Below are 17,620 nucleotides of genomic sequence, written 5' to 3'. Positions count from 1 at the left end.
AACTTCACGTTCTGTCATGGCACTGTATCGGAAAAGTCAGTGGTTCAAAAATGGCGGATGGTGAAAGATTTTCTGCGTACTATATTCAATTTTCGGTAAGCTTTAACTGGATTTATTTTATAATATGAGATGGAAATGATGTTAGTGAGTGTGCTTATTTTATTTGTTGTTTATTGAAGTGATGATTAACTTGGATTACATTGATATACGCGAACACACGTTTCGAGTACGGCACGTTTTATAATCTTACTATGTATGGGGAGACTTTGTCTTTTTCTTCAGGGGAGATATGTTTCCGGGATCATGTCACCCCCAAAGCGATCAAGTATACATTGTAATAAATTTACTTACAAAATGATTCATAGAGCTATCATAAAAATTTTCTTTTCTTTAGTAAATCATGCCGTAAAATTACGACCAGAGAAACACTGATTTAAACTTTCAAGGTTTTTGACTCATAATTGTTTATTAAAACGGGATTTAATGGCGTATAATTCAGTTTTTAATTATACAACCGACTCCGAACTCCGAAAACGGAATTATCCCCGTGGCCTTTGAAAAGACTAACTAAAGTTGACATCAACATTTTACGAACTACCCGCACTTGGTCTTGTTTATCAAGTTAAACGTTTTGCACACAGGGGATGTTACTCGGTCGACAAACAACACTTATAACGATATTTGGTTTTCAACCGGCGATATTTGTTTTTATGGATGAAATGCTATTTCAATGGCTTTCCGACCTTATGTACTATAGAACCGACGGTCCATAGAAAGGATTTTAGGATTATGCAGCTCAAACACCGTCCTCGAAACGTGAGCAGTAAATTTCTAAACTTATTTAATATAGTAAACAATAACGACCAGAGATGGGTAAAAAATTTAAAATTGCTGTAGGTATCTGACGCTAAAAATACCTTCATAATAACTTTAAAAAATTTAGCTTGTTACAAGAAATTTTATGTTAATAACTTAGATTTTTGTTTTATTTTAACTTTTTTTTGGTTCAAAAATTGATTCCCTATTTTATGTTGTTTTATGGATAATACGATTACATTGTTTTTTAAAAGTATAAGATTATGGATTAATTTGTGTTTGATATCTTCATATATTAATTTTCTGTAGATAAAGTGAATAAATTAATGTAGATACTACCCTCGAAATATGACATTGCCGCTTAAAATCTTTTTACCAAGTGTCCCCAAATCTGGAAGACTTGATCCCTTCGGCTTAGACATCTGATTACCGGAAATACAACTTCAAAGCATGGAAGATGCAATATATATATGTTTGCTGTGTATTTTACAAATTATAGATGCATTGCTAATAGCGATCCGAGTTATATAATCAATGCGAATCTGGTACGGGGAGACATGGTAAAAATCTGTTTACCATGTGTCCCAAGAACCAGGGTCACTTGATCCCCCTAGGATCAAGGCTCCCGACCAGGGGTAAACAAGTCTCCCTTACATAGGGGACACATGGTAAAAGTCAACAGTATGGGTTTTCATTAAATAATGGTCTAATTTATTGCACAAATCTGTTCTAATTCAAACTATTAATGAAGAGATAAATTCTGAATCGTATGGTCTATAAAGTTTTTCAATACTACAAATAGTTAAGAAAATGTATGCTAAAAACAAAAGCGGTGATCAACCCTCCCCAGTTTCCCCTACAGCCTTTAGTTTAATTTATTGCTCCTGTTACAGGAAGCACCCTGTATGTATCTGATGATGACTATCCCATTACAGACTTACACCAAGAGTCGACAAAATATAGGTAATATAATTAGTAATGTAGGATTTGAGGCTTACGAATGATTATTATTGGTAATATATTCATTTTCTCATGGAGCTAAGAAACACTACTGTTCTGTCCTGCTTTCATAATAATAATAGGTACACATAGGTGCGTAATGTATAGACTTATCTATACTATTTTGGATTTCCTTCTCTCGCTTATCTATGTCCTCTCATTTGCCTTGCCTTGTAACGATAATCCAGCTGTTACAGGATTTAAAGCCGCTTTAAAGCGCCTATTCAGAGTATTCAGAGAACCCGGCGATGTATCGCAAAATATAGCAATTCCTGCTTTTGTTTAATTAAATTTTCAATGTAGATGTAACGACATTAAGAACATTGGTACTTTTAACGGTAAGAGGAATTATAGGATTAAATAATCGAAAGCGTTGAAGTAAATAAAATATGATTTATAGTAAAACTAGGTCATGATGTAGTATACCTACACTACACATTAAGTATACTTAGTGTTTAGGTATCTATACACAGCAACTAGGTTTCGGGACCTAGATTTTCTGAAATTTTGAAAAAATAATTTAGTCTAGGCAGGTTTCGCTTCTCTAGAAATCATTAACCATTTTCCGGGGCCAGGTATCCGTTTAATAGCAGTAAATTGACAGTTTTCATACGCACAAAGCTAAAATATCAGCACCTTAAACAATAATACGTTGTTGAAGAGGCTAGAAAGAGCCTTATAATTGACGTGATTGATTGAGTTCGGCTCATTTAGACGGCGCGCGAACTCGTATAAGATTTTAGTTACATTGGGGACCATTGAGGTGACATAAATTCAGCCGACCGATCAAATGACGCAATGTAATGAAACTCGCATGCGAGTCCTCGCATCGTCTAAATGAGCCGTAACGTTGGCGACACGAGTTCATTTATTTAATTGCACTTTCGGACAAGTCATTATCCCATCAAAAACATTACATGTAAAAAGGTGCAAGTCTCGCAACGCTTTTACTACAAAAAAGTTTTGAGATGTAATGTGAAACCAAGTCGGTTATTTTAATCAGTGCCAGGGGGTGTTAAAACCGTATCAATAATATATCTTTAATTTGTAATACGTATAATGACTTGGCCATCGCACGGCTGCATAATGACATAACGATCATCGTCACCTATTAAAAATAATTCTAATTGAACATAACTCTAGCGCTAATTGCAGTTTGAGCATTACACATATTTACGAGTACGGTACGAGTCTTTATGTGCGATTGCCAAGTCATTATATGTATTAATTTGTAATACGTATAATGACTTGGCCATCGCACGGCTGCATAATGACATAACGATCATCGTCACCTATTAAAAATAATTCTAATTGAACATAACGCTAGCGCTAATTGCAGTTTGAGCTTTACACATATTTACGAGTACGGTACGAGTCTTTATGTGCGATTGCCAAGTCATTATATGTATTACAAATTAAAGATATCTTATTGATACGGTTTTAACACCCCCTGGCACTGATTAAAATAACCGACTTGGTTTCACATTACATCTCAAAACTTTTTTGTAGTAAAAGCGTTGCGAGACTTGCACCTTTTTACATGTAATGTTTTTGATGGGATCTCATCTCTTTTTGTAGGCAGTCCTTCTTTTCGGGTACTCATACCCATACTATGTATATACATATCATAACTAAACACATCTTCATTCATACTCACATCGTACATCGTAGTGTACCTTTACTTTACCTACTATTTGTAGGAACTGCAACAGTAACATTGTAATAGCATATATTTATATGGGATTACAAACTTACTTATGCAGTTCTTATATCTTTAAAACGTGACTGATATTGCAATATTTTTAGGTTTTCTATGGCTTGATAAGCTGAAAAATACTTATGGTTAAAAATTTAAGCTTGTGGGTATGCTAGAAGTATGAGATTGAGAATGATGATCGGTGAGTGTATAAGTGTGTCAGTGTCGAAACTAAGGAACTTTGACGTACAATAATTCTTAAACTACAAGTTCAGATTTAATGTTTTTCAGAATATATGTAAAGCATGTTAAGCCCTATATGTCACTGAAAATTCAGGGTTCTACCTTCAGCCAGCACAAAATTACAGCACGTCGAAAATCGCCTGAATCGCTTCGAGAAAAGGATGGTACGGCCGTGCCTCTTTGTTTTGCTCGACTTGGCGGGGGCACTGCCGTGCCCCCAGATAAAGTGTTTTCACGACTACCTGTGAGGAAATTTCATATTATTACCTACTTTCGCTCAAAATTCAAAACAGCCAATCTTGCAATCGCTTTAAAATATCTGTAGGCGTAAGCATTATTTCCTAACAGCATTGACGTATATCTCAGGACTGGCCTTACGGGCAATAAGAATGGGGCATAAATGGGGCCAGTACAGCGATGTGACACCGCTACAACGCGATTGATTGATGAGTTCACATCACGCGCGCGATTGGTCGCAACTACTTGTTGGTTACAACAACACGGTTGGCTCAAATTCGTGAGTGATTCGTGTTTATTTTGTATTTGTATTCTGGTTTGTGTCCCTAATTTAGTGTTAGTTGTTTATTTTGTATTATTATTTTATTGTAATTTTTGACACGTGTTACTTTGGCATTAAAGATTTTGAAATTGAAATTGACACCACTGAACTAGTACCTACCAACCTACCATTTTTAGTGCCCGTAAGGCCCGTCCTGAGATATACGTCAATGCCGCACAGTCTGGGAAAGCACTTTGTAATGACTCACATCAGACGAAACTGCAATACATGGACGCGTATCGTAAAATCGTAAACGCTTAAAATCTTAACTTATTGCCCTGCCAATAAACTTGATAAAGTTCCCAGGCGTTAAAATCGCAACAAAATTGCGGAACAAACTTCTTTTTCCCGTAAAGCCGAACGGCAACTATTTTACGAGCTGAATCTGGTTCGCATGTGACCAGTAGAAGATTCCAAAGATTTAACAAGTTGAATAAATTAATAATTAATAAATACAGTTTTGTTACTATAACAGTATCACTCTCGTTGGGCACTATAGGTACGCTACGGCACGATCACGAAATAATATGCTGTTTACCAAGGTAGGTACTAAACTTTTTATTTATCACATTACAACAAACGTCTCCTTGACTTAAAAGTTTCTGACACCAATAGTTAAAGATATTTTCTGAAAAATCACGCGAAAAAAGATAAATATGTAGAGAGCCTGAAAATAATGAATAGCAAAGTTATTACAAAAGCTTTTTTCTTCCGCAGGCGCTTCTCTTACAATTGTCTGCTGTCATAAAGCGCACTTTATGCTGGTTCTCCTAGGCACTAAACTAGTAAGTGCTCAATAAGCTATTGGAATGACAATCCAGGACATCGTAAATCCGGTAAATCCGGTTAAATGCAGATACAACCGGTTCACGCCGCTCGTAGGCGGATACGAGTGGCTTTGGGGATGAGTAATGAAGTGGGGAAACCGGTACAAAAGGTGTTCAGTTTTAATTAAGATTAGATGGGGTAAGACAAACATTGGAACAACAGAAACACTAGTATGGAATCCTCATTCTGGCCCCTGGGGCCCGTTTGTCCTATCCCACATGACCCTGAAATACTTACCTGTAGGGCTAAGATGGCCGGCTCTTTATCATTTGTCACCATGGCTGTCACGTTCTAACAAATATGTAAGTGGGTCGTTCTACCGTTTCGTGCCGATTTGCCACTTTTTTGGAGATTTTTTTTATTTTGAAGTTACAGTGTAGAGTTTGATATTGTGAATGTGTATACGTATTGTGTATATTATTTTAAGAAAGGCACCTATATACTAGTTATACTTTTGGAAAACAAATAAGGAATGTAATGAAGGCACAGATGGAAATGAAAAAGCAAGGGAAGGTAATGAAACATGAATAGAAGGAAATGAAATTAGATTAAATATAAATTAACTTTATTGCTCAAAATCAAAGTGATAATATTTTAAACGATGGAACCATAAATATCTTGGCTTTTTAAAAGTATATCTACACTGTTGACCTGTTTAATATAATAACCTATTTTTTAACAATACTTTTTACGATGTTTCAGTATTCGTTTTCGGTCTCATTATTTGTCAGAACTAGAAACATATAATAATGAGATTTGTAATGTAAAAAACTGCTTACATAAATGAAATTAAAAAAGCTTAAATTATCTACCAATTTTTATAAAAAACAATCGTTATTTATGATAAAATATATTATTCGGGAAAGAACTGAGGTATAATTTTAAAGTATCCAGTATCGATGTAGGTAATGTGACTTAGCCGTCTTTGTAAAGGGCAGATGCTGTTTTTTTAAATAATGAAGTGGGCCAGAATATTATATTTTGGACACGACCATGATAAGCCGTTTCAAAGGGAACGGCGGGCCGAGGTAAAGCTGCAGGACAGCAGAGCTGGAGACGAACAAATAGTTGTGTATTAAAAAGCAAAATAGTGGACCGCAAACACGATGTTGAGCTCTAAAGCCATTGGAGGTCGAAGAGCGTACTCTACGAAACACAAAACCCTGTGTAAATAGAGGCCAAAGGCCGAGTACGCCCCAATAATCAAAATACTTATTATAAATAACAAACTCCATAGGGTTGTAGACTCAATAAGTCGCACTTTCGAGGAAAAATGCAAAGGTCAAGCCGCAGGAGGGTCCGAGATCACATTGGTTAAATTTCAAGCTCTCTTAGTTCTCAAGTTAGGTCTTCTATGGAAGCGCAACGTGATCAGACGGACTGGGCCTTCAGCGTTTATGCGGACCTCGGCCTTTGGCCTCACTTAGCAAAGTTCTGCTCTCTTGCAGATTGATATTTGGCCTTGCACGGAAATGTGCCCCTATCTGAAGCTCCCCCGGGCCTTCGGCCTTGCTTTTTAATACATTCGGCTATTGGTTCTTGTTTGAGGTCAGCTCCATTGAAGCTCAGTCTTTGACCTCGCACGATTGTGCCCGCTGCTAATAGTTAAAAGAAATTTTTAACACCTTTTGCGGAGCCCGGCTTTCAGCATCGGTTGCATTTGGGCATTGAAACAATTTAAGGTCTACTCTCCTGCGAAAGCTCGGCTTTCAGCCTCGCAGGAAAGCGCGCCACAATCGGACGCTCCGAGCTGCTTGCTCTTTCTTTGCGGAACTCGCAGAAAGGGTGGGAATGGGACGCTCCTCTCCAGTTCTAGATGGTGTTGGACCATTGTTTCATGAACTTTCTAGATTTTTCTAAAACTTGGCCTTTAGACGGTTACAAAGTTACAAGAAATTTCCCTGATACGGCCAACCTGTATTTTTAACTTAGTACAAAAAGAGGCTCCCGGGAGCAGATCTTTGTGAGACCCTCCTCATAAATATCTGGCGTCGGAGGACTCGCTCTTGAGCTTTATTCAAGAACTATTAAAAAATTTTTAGTATTTTAATTAGCATATTTTTTTCATTAATAGGTTAGATAAGTTTCAATCGGGTCATCTGTCCAAAATGTTCCGCATTTATAAAATGTTGGAAATATGATGTATCTATCCGATATATTTACAATATTTGCCATGACAATAAAAAACCTACTTACGCGCCTATCTGCTCATTTATATGCAATATCCACAACCAACAGGATTCCCATGACATAGTGTCGGGTATAGATAAGAACCTATACCCTGAAACTCTGTCAAACGGTCTAACGAAGTCGAAAGAATTGGACATATATTATATACGTTTCAAAACATGGGAGTTATGATTTAAGAGCGTATGTGTGTATATAACTCTTGGGCTGTGGGCTAAAAACATAAAAAGGTATCACATCTGTCATACAAAATTATTGTTCATTTCCTTCCAAACTGGTTCATTTCCTTCACCCGACAATATTGGAAGAAATGGAGAGGGATGAATTGGAGTGGAATGAACTTTCGACGGTTTTTTAAAATTTCTTTATAGTCTTTAAGGCTAGAATGTCATCAAGTAAAAGTAATGAAGATATACCAAAATGCTAACAGATTATTAACAAGGTGATTTTTTTGCAATATATATAGCACCAAATTACTTAATGGATAAAAATGAGTAGTAACCGTGACAAAGTGCCTTTCCGGTGAGGAGAACCTAAATTACTCGTAAATTAAGAGCGCGAAACCTCCTTCGTTGACGTATTGCGGTAGACTAAGGTACTAAAAACACGTAGCAATCACAGTTATTCGTGAATAAAGGCGCGTTTAGATTTGGCATGAGTGGCAATTTTTTAGAGTGAAAATGAAGTCTTTCGCGTGACAAAATTAAAAAGTGCGTTCTCTCTATGATAATTTAACTTTAAAAATACGTACCATGTACCATTATAATACAGATTATGTGCTTATTTATAAACAATAATGGAAAGTAGGGTTTATCTGCAAATAATAGTGTTTTTTAATTTTCGAACCCAATGGTACGCCATTTTAGGTGCGAGGGAAATGAATTTTTCGCATGTTTTTAATTTTTATTTAATAGATCATTAGGTTTAGCTAAATTCCAAAACTGGCGTATTTTTCGTACCACATAAACATACCTTTTAAAAATAACCACAGGTAAAAAAATATAATTTTAACGCTTCATGTGGGCTCGGACACGAAATCGGCACGAAACGGTAGAACGACCCAAGTGCGAAAGTGACGTATAGCATGACAAGTGATAAAAATGCGGCCATGATACGCTGCCTGGTCTACTTTTGAGATTTAAGTTTATGTGTGCTATAAGTATCAACAGGGAAGAATAACCCTGTGATGGCTGCTTTGTAGTGTATTCGGAGAATACGTTTTTCTCGCGCTTTCTGACAAAAATACATTTAACCCTTCAAGTGGCATACGCCATTATTCAGTTGGAATTTTGATTTTATCTCAATTAATCAAATGTTTTATTTAAATGACTTAATCGACCACGAGCCGGCGTCCTGCCACTTGAAGGGTTATACGCCATTATTTTGTCCTGGAGCCATATTATAATGGCTAATGAAGGTATGTTAAGGTAAACGTTAGGTAAAGTCGAACTTCAAATAAAATTTATCTTATTTAATAAAATACGCAAAATTTTAATGTACCGTTTATTACGATTTATTACGATGGTAATCCGTAATAAACGGTAAAGAATGCTTTATCGTGATTTTATCAAGCGATTCACTCAACTATTATTGGAAGCTCGGCACAAGATCAAATAAAATTGACATAAATAACAAGAGAGCTCCTCGCGGCATTTTCAAGTTAAGAATGCTTCAGTAAGAGGCATCTATATTGGGGGTGATTTATTGTAGGTATAATATTTTTCACATAGCTTGGATAGTATCAGCTGTTATATTCATACAGTGTATAACATTTCAACGCAAAATTGTATTTAGATGACAGCTGTCATCTTACCCAAACTAGAAATATACTATAGTGCATCGAATAAATTGTATCTAATATTTATAATAGGACGTACTGCTGTATTTGGATTTTCATTTAAGTCTAACACAGTTCTGGATACCTACATAATATACAAATAGTAATAATAGTTATTTGTACAACAAGAGATCAAAGTTTGATATTTCATCGAGTGCTTATTTTGAGTCCCGTGCAAGCAATAGATTCTTAGAATAGAATCTTGAGCGTAGTAAGGGACTCAAAAGCGCACGAGATGTAAATAACTTTGAACATACCTATTAGGCTAAACACGAGCCAACTATCACTCTGGGCGGTGAAAAGCTACCATTCAATCCTTTCCCAACGTACCTTGGCATTACTTTGGACCGGACTCTAAGCTACAAAGAACACCTTTCCAAGCTCTCGCTTAAAATATCGACCCGGAACAACATACTGCACAAGTTGTGTGGCACCTCATGGGGAGCTTCTGCGGACTGTCTCCGTTCAACGGCTCTGGGACTCGTATATCCCACTGCAGAGTACTGTGCTCCAATTTGGCTACAAAGTGCACACACGCAATTGGTAGACTCGAAGCTCAATGTCACCATGAGATGCATTACTGGGACAGTAAAATCTACACCCTGCCACTGGCTTCCTGCGCTCAGTCGAATCCCACCTCCACATTTGAGAAGGAAACAGGCGCTGCTAAGAGAGACCAACAAAATCAGAGCATGTCCGTCTCTCCCAATGCATCAGGAGTTTACCAACCCGCCTATGGCGAGACTTAAGTCCCGTCGCCCGGTATACGCAGCTGCTGCAACACTCACACAAAGTTCCTTCGACGTACAGCAGCTCTGGAAACAAGAATGGATGAGGCAAGCTGACGGTACCCCGGCCGTGAATACCGACCCGACTATAATGTACAAGGGGACCGACCTCCCTAGGAAACTATGGTGTCGCTTAAACCGCCTAAGAACCGGGCACGGACGATGCAACTTCTTCCGGCATAAGTGGGGTTGGAGTGACTCCGCGCTATGCGACTGCGGCATCGAGGACCAGACCATGGAGCACATCATCCAGCGGTGCCCACTCCGCGCATACTCGGGTAGCCAGGATGATTTACTAGACTTGACGCCCGATGCTGTGCAGTGGTTGCAAAACTTGGATGTTGCCTTATAAATAACAATACTGTATATATAATTTTGCCTATGTGACCATATCGCCATACGATTAAATAAATAAATAACCTATTAGGCAACTTGAAAAATGTAATCCTTCTTCATCACTGCACTTATGTTTTCTTAAGATAGGTACCTATATAAACAATTAAGTTTAATTACCGCAATCGAACACAAAAATAAAACTTAATAATAAATTTCAGTACAATAATATGGAAATAACTACCAACTGACACTTCAAACGAAAACTTTTTTTTGTAAAAATAAAATTGTATGATACGGTCCGAATTGCGGATACGTACTATTTGTCAACTATGGTAGAAATTCTTAAAAGTAAAATAATTAATTTTGCATGATAATCTGTATATTTTTTGAGTTAATTATTTTAACTGTACAATAAAATACCTAAAATATAGTATTTTATTAGTTTTTATCAAATCTACAACTTTATTTTTATTAATTTATTATTAAGAATTCATACTCGTACGTGGTTTGGAACGATGCGGTCTGAAGTTTTTCGGGGGTCTATTTATAAACCGTCAATATAGCGTTGAATGTCGTTGTAACTTTTTTTGTCTGTTTCTTTTTGCTAACAGTGTGAAAGGGACAGAGATAATAGAACCCCAGTATTTCGATCTTGTATTAGACCCCGCATGTTGAAATGACATTTGACTATAAAGGTCACTTGAATGTCACAATGCGATTTTGCTCACTGTTTTTACGAAGCAAAGTACCCTTGTTCGAGCTGCTGAGGTGAAAAATATCTTCACAACCGTACAGTCAACATAAGTTTCGAAAAACTCGGTTTGAACCCGCGACTTCCGGATTGCAAGTCGCACGCTCTTAAAGTGTCATTCAATAGAACTTGCTAACTATGTAAACAAACGGCCATACTAAAATTGACACTGAATGTCAATTTACTAGTAACTTTTGTTTACATAGTTAGCAAGTTCTATTGAATGACACTTTACCGCAGCGCTTCCCAAAAACGCTTCAGCGCTTAATAAACAAAACTGCCGACTAAATATTCCAAATCCCAGTTCCTTCCTACTTTGTTTAATCATAAAGCTAGTTATTTGTTTTATTTGCACGGAGTTTGTGAAACGCTCCCAACTGAGCAGTTTTTGTTGCTTAAATAATGGCGGCCGTTTTAAACTCGTGGGTTAACCTTTAAACGGATGGCAAAAGTTTTTGTGATGGAGATAATCGTTTTGGTTATAGTTGCATTATTAAAGTTTAGCCTATTGGGCATTGTTTATATATGTAGATACTTAGCGCCACTTGCACCATACCACTAACCCGGGGTTAAGCGGTTAAACCGTTAACTTAGTGTCAAATTGTACTGGTAACCATGGTAACTCCAGGATTAACCGGTTAACCCCGGGTTAATGGGATGTTACAAGTGGCCCTTAGTCTTTTAGGTGCCTCGCGCCGCGGCAGTACCACGGTCGCATTTGTATTGCTTGTCACCGCATGTTACGTTCTAACAAGTAAACTAGTGCGAAAGTGACGGGCGTAGTGACAGGCTATAAAAATGGAACCATGCAGGACTATGTATTTACCATATCTTAATATTTGAGTACCTACAGTTCGTGACTTTCGAAAGCGTAATCTAGAAATGGAAGATTTCGTTGGGACATACCTTAGTCCACTTTTCCTCTTACACCCTAAATATACACATAATCCACTATTCAAGCACTCACATCCTGAAGTCTAGAATCAATTCATTCACTTCTAATTCGTATACCTACAGATAGTCGAAGCCGGAAAAATACAGAATACATGATGTTGTAAATAGTTTTATGTTGACATTCTACGTATTAAAATATGAAAAAAAAATCATAGAGTAGACCAAGGCAAGTTGTATCACAGGGAGAATCGGATAAACAAAAAAAACTGTAGTATTTGAATTTTGGATAGACATGAGCGCAATAACACTCCAACATACAGTCAGCAGCAATAGTTGCTAAGCGGGCGAGGTGTTCAAAATTATCTTGACGCGACTTTATTGTTAAGAGAATAAGAGAGGTAATTTTGAACACCTCGCCCGCTTAGAAACTTCTGCTGCTGACTGTACGTCTCTTACATAGTAGGAAACACAACATAGTTAAGCCCTATTTAAGCCCTCACATCCTGAAGTCTAGAATCAATTCATCCACATCTAATCCGTACAGATCGGCCGAAGCCGGAGAAATGGCAGCAATTCCGATAACTCCGTCACCGAATCGATCTTTGGAATTAGAGTAGTGTTTACCTCGAGATGCCTGTGGAGGGGAAACGGCGGAGATGACTAGGAAGTCGATTATAATTTAATTATTTGTTATCTATTTATTTATATCTTTGTCTCAGTACCCGCAACACAAGCCTTCTTGAGCTTACTGTGGGACTTAGTCAATCTGTGTAAGAATGTCCTAAAATATTTATTTATTATTTATCGGGACTTTCATTTCATGTTTTAGCCTAACAATATAATATACCATCCATGTTACAAGCCAAACTTGTATGGGAGCGGAACATCATCCTTTACATAAGAGTTCATAAGTTTCATTTCAGCGAATTCATTCATAAAGTGACCATACACTTTAGCTGGGTTTACATGCATAACTTGATAAAGAGAAAGTGAGGTATATCAAAATTTACGTCAATAATAGCGTCAAGAATTGTTACTGTTGTTTGTTACTTACATAATTTTTTAGCCCAAAATCTACATTAAAATACTCCGATTCTAAAAAAAATACTCCTTTATGCAACGGTCTCAAAAAAGAACACCTAAAACATCATCTTTTTTATTTTTTACTTGAACAAGGTATTTTTACGACTATATAATCGCGATAAGGCTTGGATTGAGGATTTTTCAGTCTTGCCCGTTAAAGGGATGGTATTCTCATTACTTCCCTACCCCTGGCTGCTGATATAAATCGGAGATTGTAACTTAGCGGCACTCATTTGTTACCCGGAACATCCTTGCAAGGAAATAAAGGCATTTGGGGGCTTTCTGCGTTTGTTACCCTGTATACTAAACTGTACAATTCAAATAATGGGCGCTTTAAACCTTAGCAAAGCAGCGAAATTGTAAGTCATGGAATACTGATTAGGTACATGGTACAAGCTCAACTTATAGGATATCTTTGTCTCTAATTTTTTTATTCCAACCATTGTAGGTGGATTTGATAGTCCAGTGGAGTAAATATAAGACACGGGTAAAAATTAGACAGTTTTTATGGAACAGGAATGAAATATAATAAGTTTTTGAGTGTTAAAAACTTTGCTTTATTTTTACCCGTGTCATATATTTACCCCAGCTGACTCTATCAAATCCATGATGATGACTCCATCATGATAATGAATGTAGCTAATTAAAGCATTTTCAGAAAAAAAACTTTTATTATAGTAATCCCTCGGCTTCCCTCATCATTTGAAGAGCCGTCTCATACACTTGCTCCCTAGCATCCATACTCCAAATAAAGTCAAAATGAGTGAAGCCAGACCTCGTCGTTTGAATGGCCCTTGCATTTGGCAACCGCTCTTCTAACACCAAAATGTCCCTATAGTCAACCTCTAAATCACCGAGACCATAGTGCAAGTACGATCTAGCGGTTATGAGATTCAAGTTGTAGGGGGGAGGATCCACTCTGCCGTAGGTGATCAGGTTCTGGATGTGACCGTAGTGGAAACGGCTGAAGGTGCCGTATTTGATGCTTTGGCCGTAGTGCGAAACTTGACGTATTGATGCGCCAGACGGGGCGTGGCCGAGGAATGCTGGGAACATCGTCTGAAAAATTTGTTTTGGGTTACAACATGTTGATAGAGTGCGCTTTTCAAGTGTTTGACAGAAAGCTAGCTAGAACCATCCTCCCTTAATATACTTCATATTATAAATACAAAAGTGTGTGTCTGTTTCCTTCTCACGCTTAAACCGCTGAACCGATTTGGACACAATTTGATATGGAGATAGTTTGGGCCCCGAGAAAGGACATAGGGTAGTTTGTATCAATAATCATCATCATTCCACGCAGACGAAGTCGCGGGCAGAAGTTATATAGTCCTAATAATAATCTAATACCTTTAACCTGTCGAATCCCACGATATGACGTCACCATAAGCATTCTGGCTCATATATGAGCCGTGGGAGCTGACAGATTAAACGAGCAATTCTTGTTTATTTATATATTTATTTATTTATATATATATTTCGGGGATCTTGGAAACGGCTCTAACGATTTCGATGAAATTTGCTATATGGGGGTTTCCGGGGGCGAAAAATCGATCTAGCTAGGTCTTATCTCTGGGAAAACGCGCATTTTCGAGTTTTTATATGTTTTCCGAGCGAAGCTCGGTCACCCAGATATTGATGAAATTAAACTATCAAAACGGATTATATCGCGTATAATGAAGTTATACTACATTTCGACGTTTCGAACCCTTTACAGCGTTCGTGGTAAACGGGTGATTGAGGAAAAACTACACTGTGCAAAACTACCTACTTACAAAATAATGCAGCATCATAACATAAACTATAAATTTTAAGGCCAGTTATACATGTAAAATTGGTTCATAAGGCTACTGCTCTATTGGTAATAGTATATAGAGTACTTTTTTTTTCAAGTTTTTATCTATTTTCTGGTTATTAGAAGCGCTGGTGGCCTAGCGGTAAGAGCGTGCGACTTGCAATCCGGAGGTCGCGGGTTCGAACCCCGGCTCGTACCAATGAGTTTTTCGGAACTTATGTACGAAATATCATTTGATATTTACCAGTCGCTTTTCGGTGAAGGAAAACATCGTGAGGAAACCGGACTAATCCCAATACGGGCCTAGTTTACCCTCTGGGTTGGAAGGTCAGATGGCAGTCGCTTTCGTAAAACTAGTGCCCACGCCAATTACTGGGATTAGTTGCCAAGCGGACCCCAGGCTCCCATGAGCCGTGGCAAAATGCCGGGACAACGCGAGGAAGAAGATCTATTTTCTGGTTATTTCAAATTTTCGTGCCACGGTAACCCTGGGATATGATGATTACCTAATACCCAGTAGATTAAACTAGTATTATAACCGAATAATCATACCATGTTTTTCGTTCACTTACCGTGTTGAAAATACCATCATTCCGGTCGTATTGGACGACCAGCTTGCAGATCGCTTGTGTGAAGAGCCCGTCACGGCACACTTGCATGAGCAATGGCGTGAGTAAGTCGCTCCTGCCCAAGACCTCGTAGATGCCTATCTGACCAGCGAGTGACTGAAAACCCGTAAATTATAGGTTTATTGGTCATAGATTTTCTTTTGAGTCAACGTATATTAAACACTTTAAAAACCTAGTAAATTTATGAGTAAAACTTGTCAAGTAAATTCCTGCTAAAAAGTTTTGTTTTTTGTTCAATAATAACTACCTCCTTACAGTTTTGTCAATGGCTGCAATTATATAAGTTTTTCAAAGTTTCCTTCGAGTTTGTTACAGATAAGTATTACCAGATTAACATTTCTTTAGATAAGATTAGTAAGAAATTTAAATCAACTTACTTCTAAAACCCTTTCAAACGGAGCAAAACCAAGAAAGGCCGGATTCCTATTATTGTAAAAGAAAGCTGCCGGAGCTAAACCTTGGAAAGAGATTATCTTCTCATTATATTCAGGTCTCATCGCCATGCTGACTAAGAATGAAGTCCCTCCTTGGGAATGACCAATGAAGTGGACTTTCTCTTGTCCCGTGACCTCTAAAATATAATCGATGTATGCTGGAACGTCTAATCGGCCCATTTCATCCCAACTAAATGCCCAGAAAGAGGTGTCCCCTTGTCTGTTAGGGTCTAAAGTCGTGTGATTCCTGGAATGGAAATTGCCACGAGAGTTTAGAAGCCATACGTCGTATCCTTCTTCGGCGAGCATGTAAGCTGGAAGACAATAATTTGATCGATTATATGATGTCTTTATATACGGGTCATTAATTGTACTTTTCTATGTCCTGATACAATTTCAAATCATAACCCCATGCAACATTTGCAAGCTAAAATAAATTTCTGGATCGATTTCCCACCCTGTAATTGAATCTAAATTTTCAATTCCAATATTTAGGTTTATTTATTTATTCGGTATTTAATCGTATGGCATTACATTATACAGATACAGAGAAATCATAAATCTATATCCAGAGAATTCATCCACTGATGGTGGTTATTGTTATTTTAGGTTGTCTAAAATTGTACGTACATAAAGCATGGCCAGGTCCCAACAGCACAAAGTCAGCACAAGAAGAGAGGAGACCGTGCAATATCAGGACCACTGGCTTGGACCCTGGCTGGTTATTCTGATCCCTCCCATGCGGGATACGGACGGCTCCCAGAATATATCCATCCTCCGTCACTACATGGTGGGATTCGTAGGGGTACTGGTATTTTCTTATTACACTTTCCTGTAGTAAAAAGTAAATGTCTAGTTTTTAATAAAATTATACTTGGAGCACCGGATTAATAATGAGTAGTCAATCTCGAAGCTTTTTGGTTTAAACATATACTGTTTCAACATGGTATTTACGAAATCAGGGCTCGCAACCGGTTACTAATAAAAATTAATAGAGTTTATTTTGGGTAAGACATGCGGGAAAGAGAGTCGGGAAAAGGGTTATACATACTCTATTCGACATGGAAACCACATTATTAGTGTTTTTTTATATCGATAGGCTAAAACAATGATAGGGTAAACATATCATCTGTTTAACCATTTAATAGGGTCACCCTATTGAAAAGTATAATTAAATGAAGGGATTTCCGGTCCCTGTACTAATCAGACTACACGATTACATTTGAATCCTTAGCCTATTAATATTCAAGTACTTAAATAATAATCAACACATACCAAATCAAGCCTGCCGTCTTCAAAAACATCAGACGAATATCTCCCGCCTTCCGGGCTTCTTTCAAGTTTGTCCACCAAGTCAGCATGTGGCGAGCGCCCTGCCGTCACCACCGCTAGACAAACCGGGAAAACCAGCAAACTGTGATACATTGTGACCAACTGCGGTGTTATCACTAAATCACTTCGTATAAGCATGGAGCTAAACACAATCTTCCATGATTTGAATAAGTCGTGTTGATACGAAAATTGGAAAATGTACTTTATTTTCAATCATTTAGGTTATTATTTAAAGATTAAAATATATATTTATAAATATAGTTTAGTACAATTTTGATACGCTATCTTTATTTAATTGATGGTTTTATATGTTGTATATCCCTACACTTTTGAACGTGACAGAATTTATTTATCGACTACTTACGCGCTGATTTTATATGCTAGTAATTCGACCACATGTTGTTAAGTATCTA

At 37.5% G+C, this 17,620-nt stretch overlaps 1 protein-coding gene across 1 annotated transcript; it reads right to left on the bottom strand.

Moving 5' to 3' along the window:
* Nucleotides 1-13,689: 13,689 nt before the first annotated feature.
* Nucleotides 13,690-17,351, bottom strand: LOC134650757 (lipase 1-like). Its single transcript, XM_063505690.1, has 6 exons — nucleotides 17,151-17,351; nucleotides 16,506-16,707; nucleotides 15,815-16,189; nucleotides 15,697-15,710; nucleotides 15,385-15,537; nucleotides 13,690-14,076 (listed from the first exon to the last, which is right to left on the bottom strand). Exons 1-6 carry the CDS (start codon nucleotides 17,343-17,345, stop codon nucleotides 13,690-13,692), a joined length of 1,326 nt encoding a protein of 441 aa, XP_063361760.1. The 5' UTR covers nucleotides 17,346-17,351.
* Between the last annotated feature and the right edge of the window lie 269 nt (nucleotides 17,352-17,620).

The sequence above is a fragment of the Cydia amplana genome, chromosome 9 (genome assembly GCF_948474715.1).
Source record: "Cydia amplana chromosome 9, ilCydAmpl1.1, whole genome shotgun sequence".
Taxonomy (NCBI): domain Eukaryota; kingdom Metazoa; phylum Arthropoda; class Insecta; order Lepidoptera; family Tortricidae; genus Cydia; species Cydia amplana.
The sequence above is the reverse complement of the archived record's forward strand: the minus strand, read 5'-3'. Positions and strand labels throughout refer to the sequence as shown.

Bases quoted from the DNA above. Each gene is read 5' to 3' on its own strand.
- LOC134650757 (XM_063505690.1), bottom strand. From the start codon at position 17,345: ATGCTTATACGAAGTGATTTAGTGATAACACCGCAGTTGGTCACAATG. The intron at 16,190-16,505 runs GTACGTACAATT...ATTGTCTTCCAG, and splicing joins GGGACCTGGCCATGCTTTAT to CTTACATGCTCGCCGAAGAA. The intron at 14,077-15,384 runs GTAAGTGAACGA...CAAATTTTTCAG, and splicing joins ATGATGGTATTTTCAACACG to ACGATGTTCCCAGCATTCCT.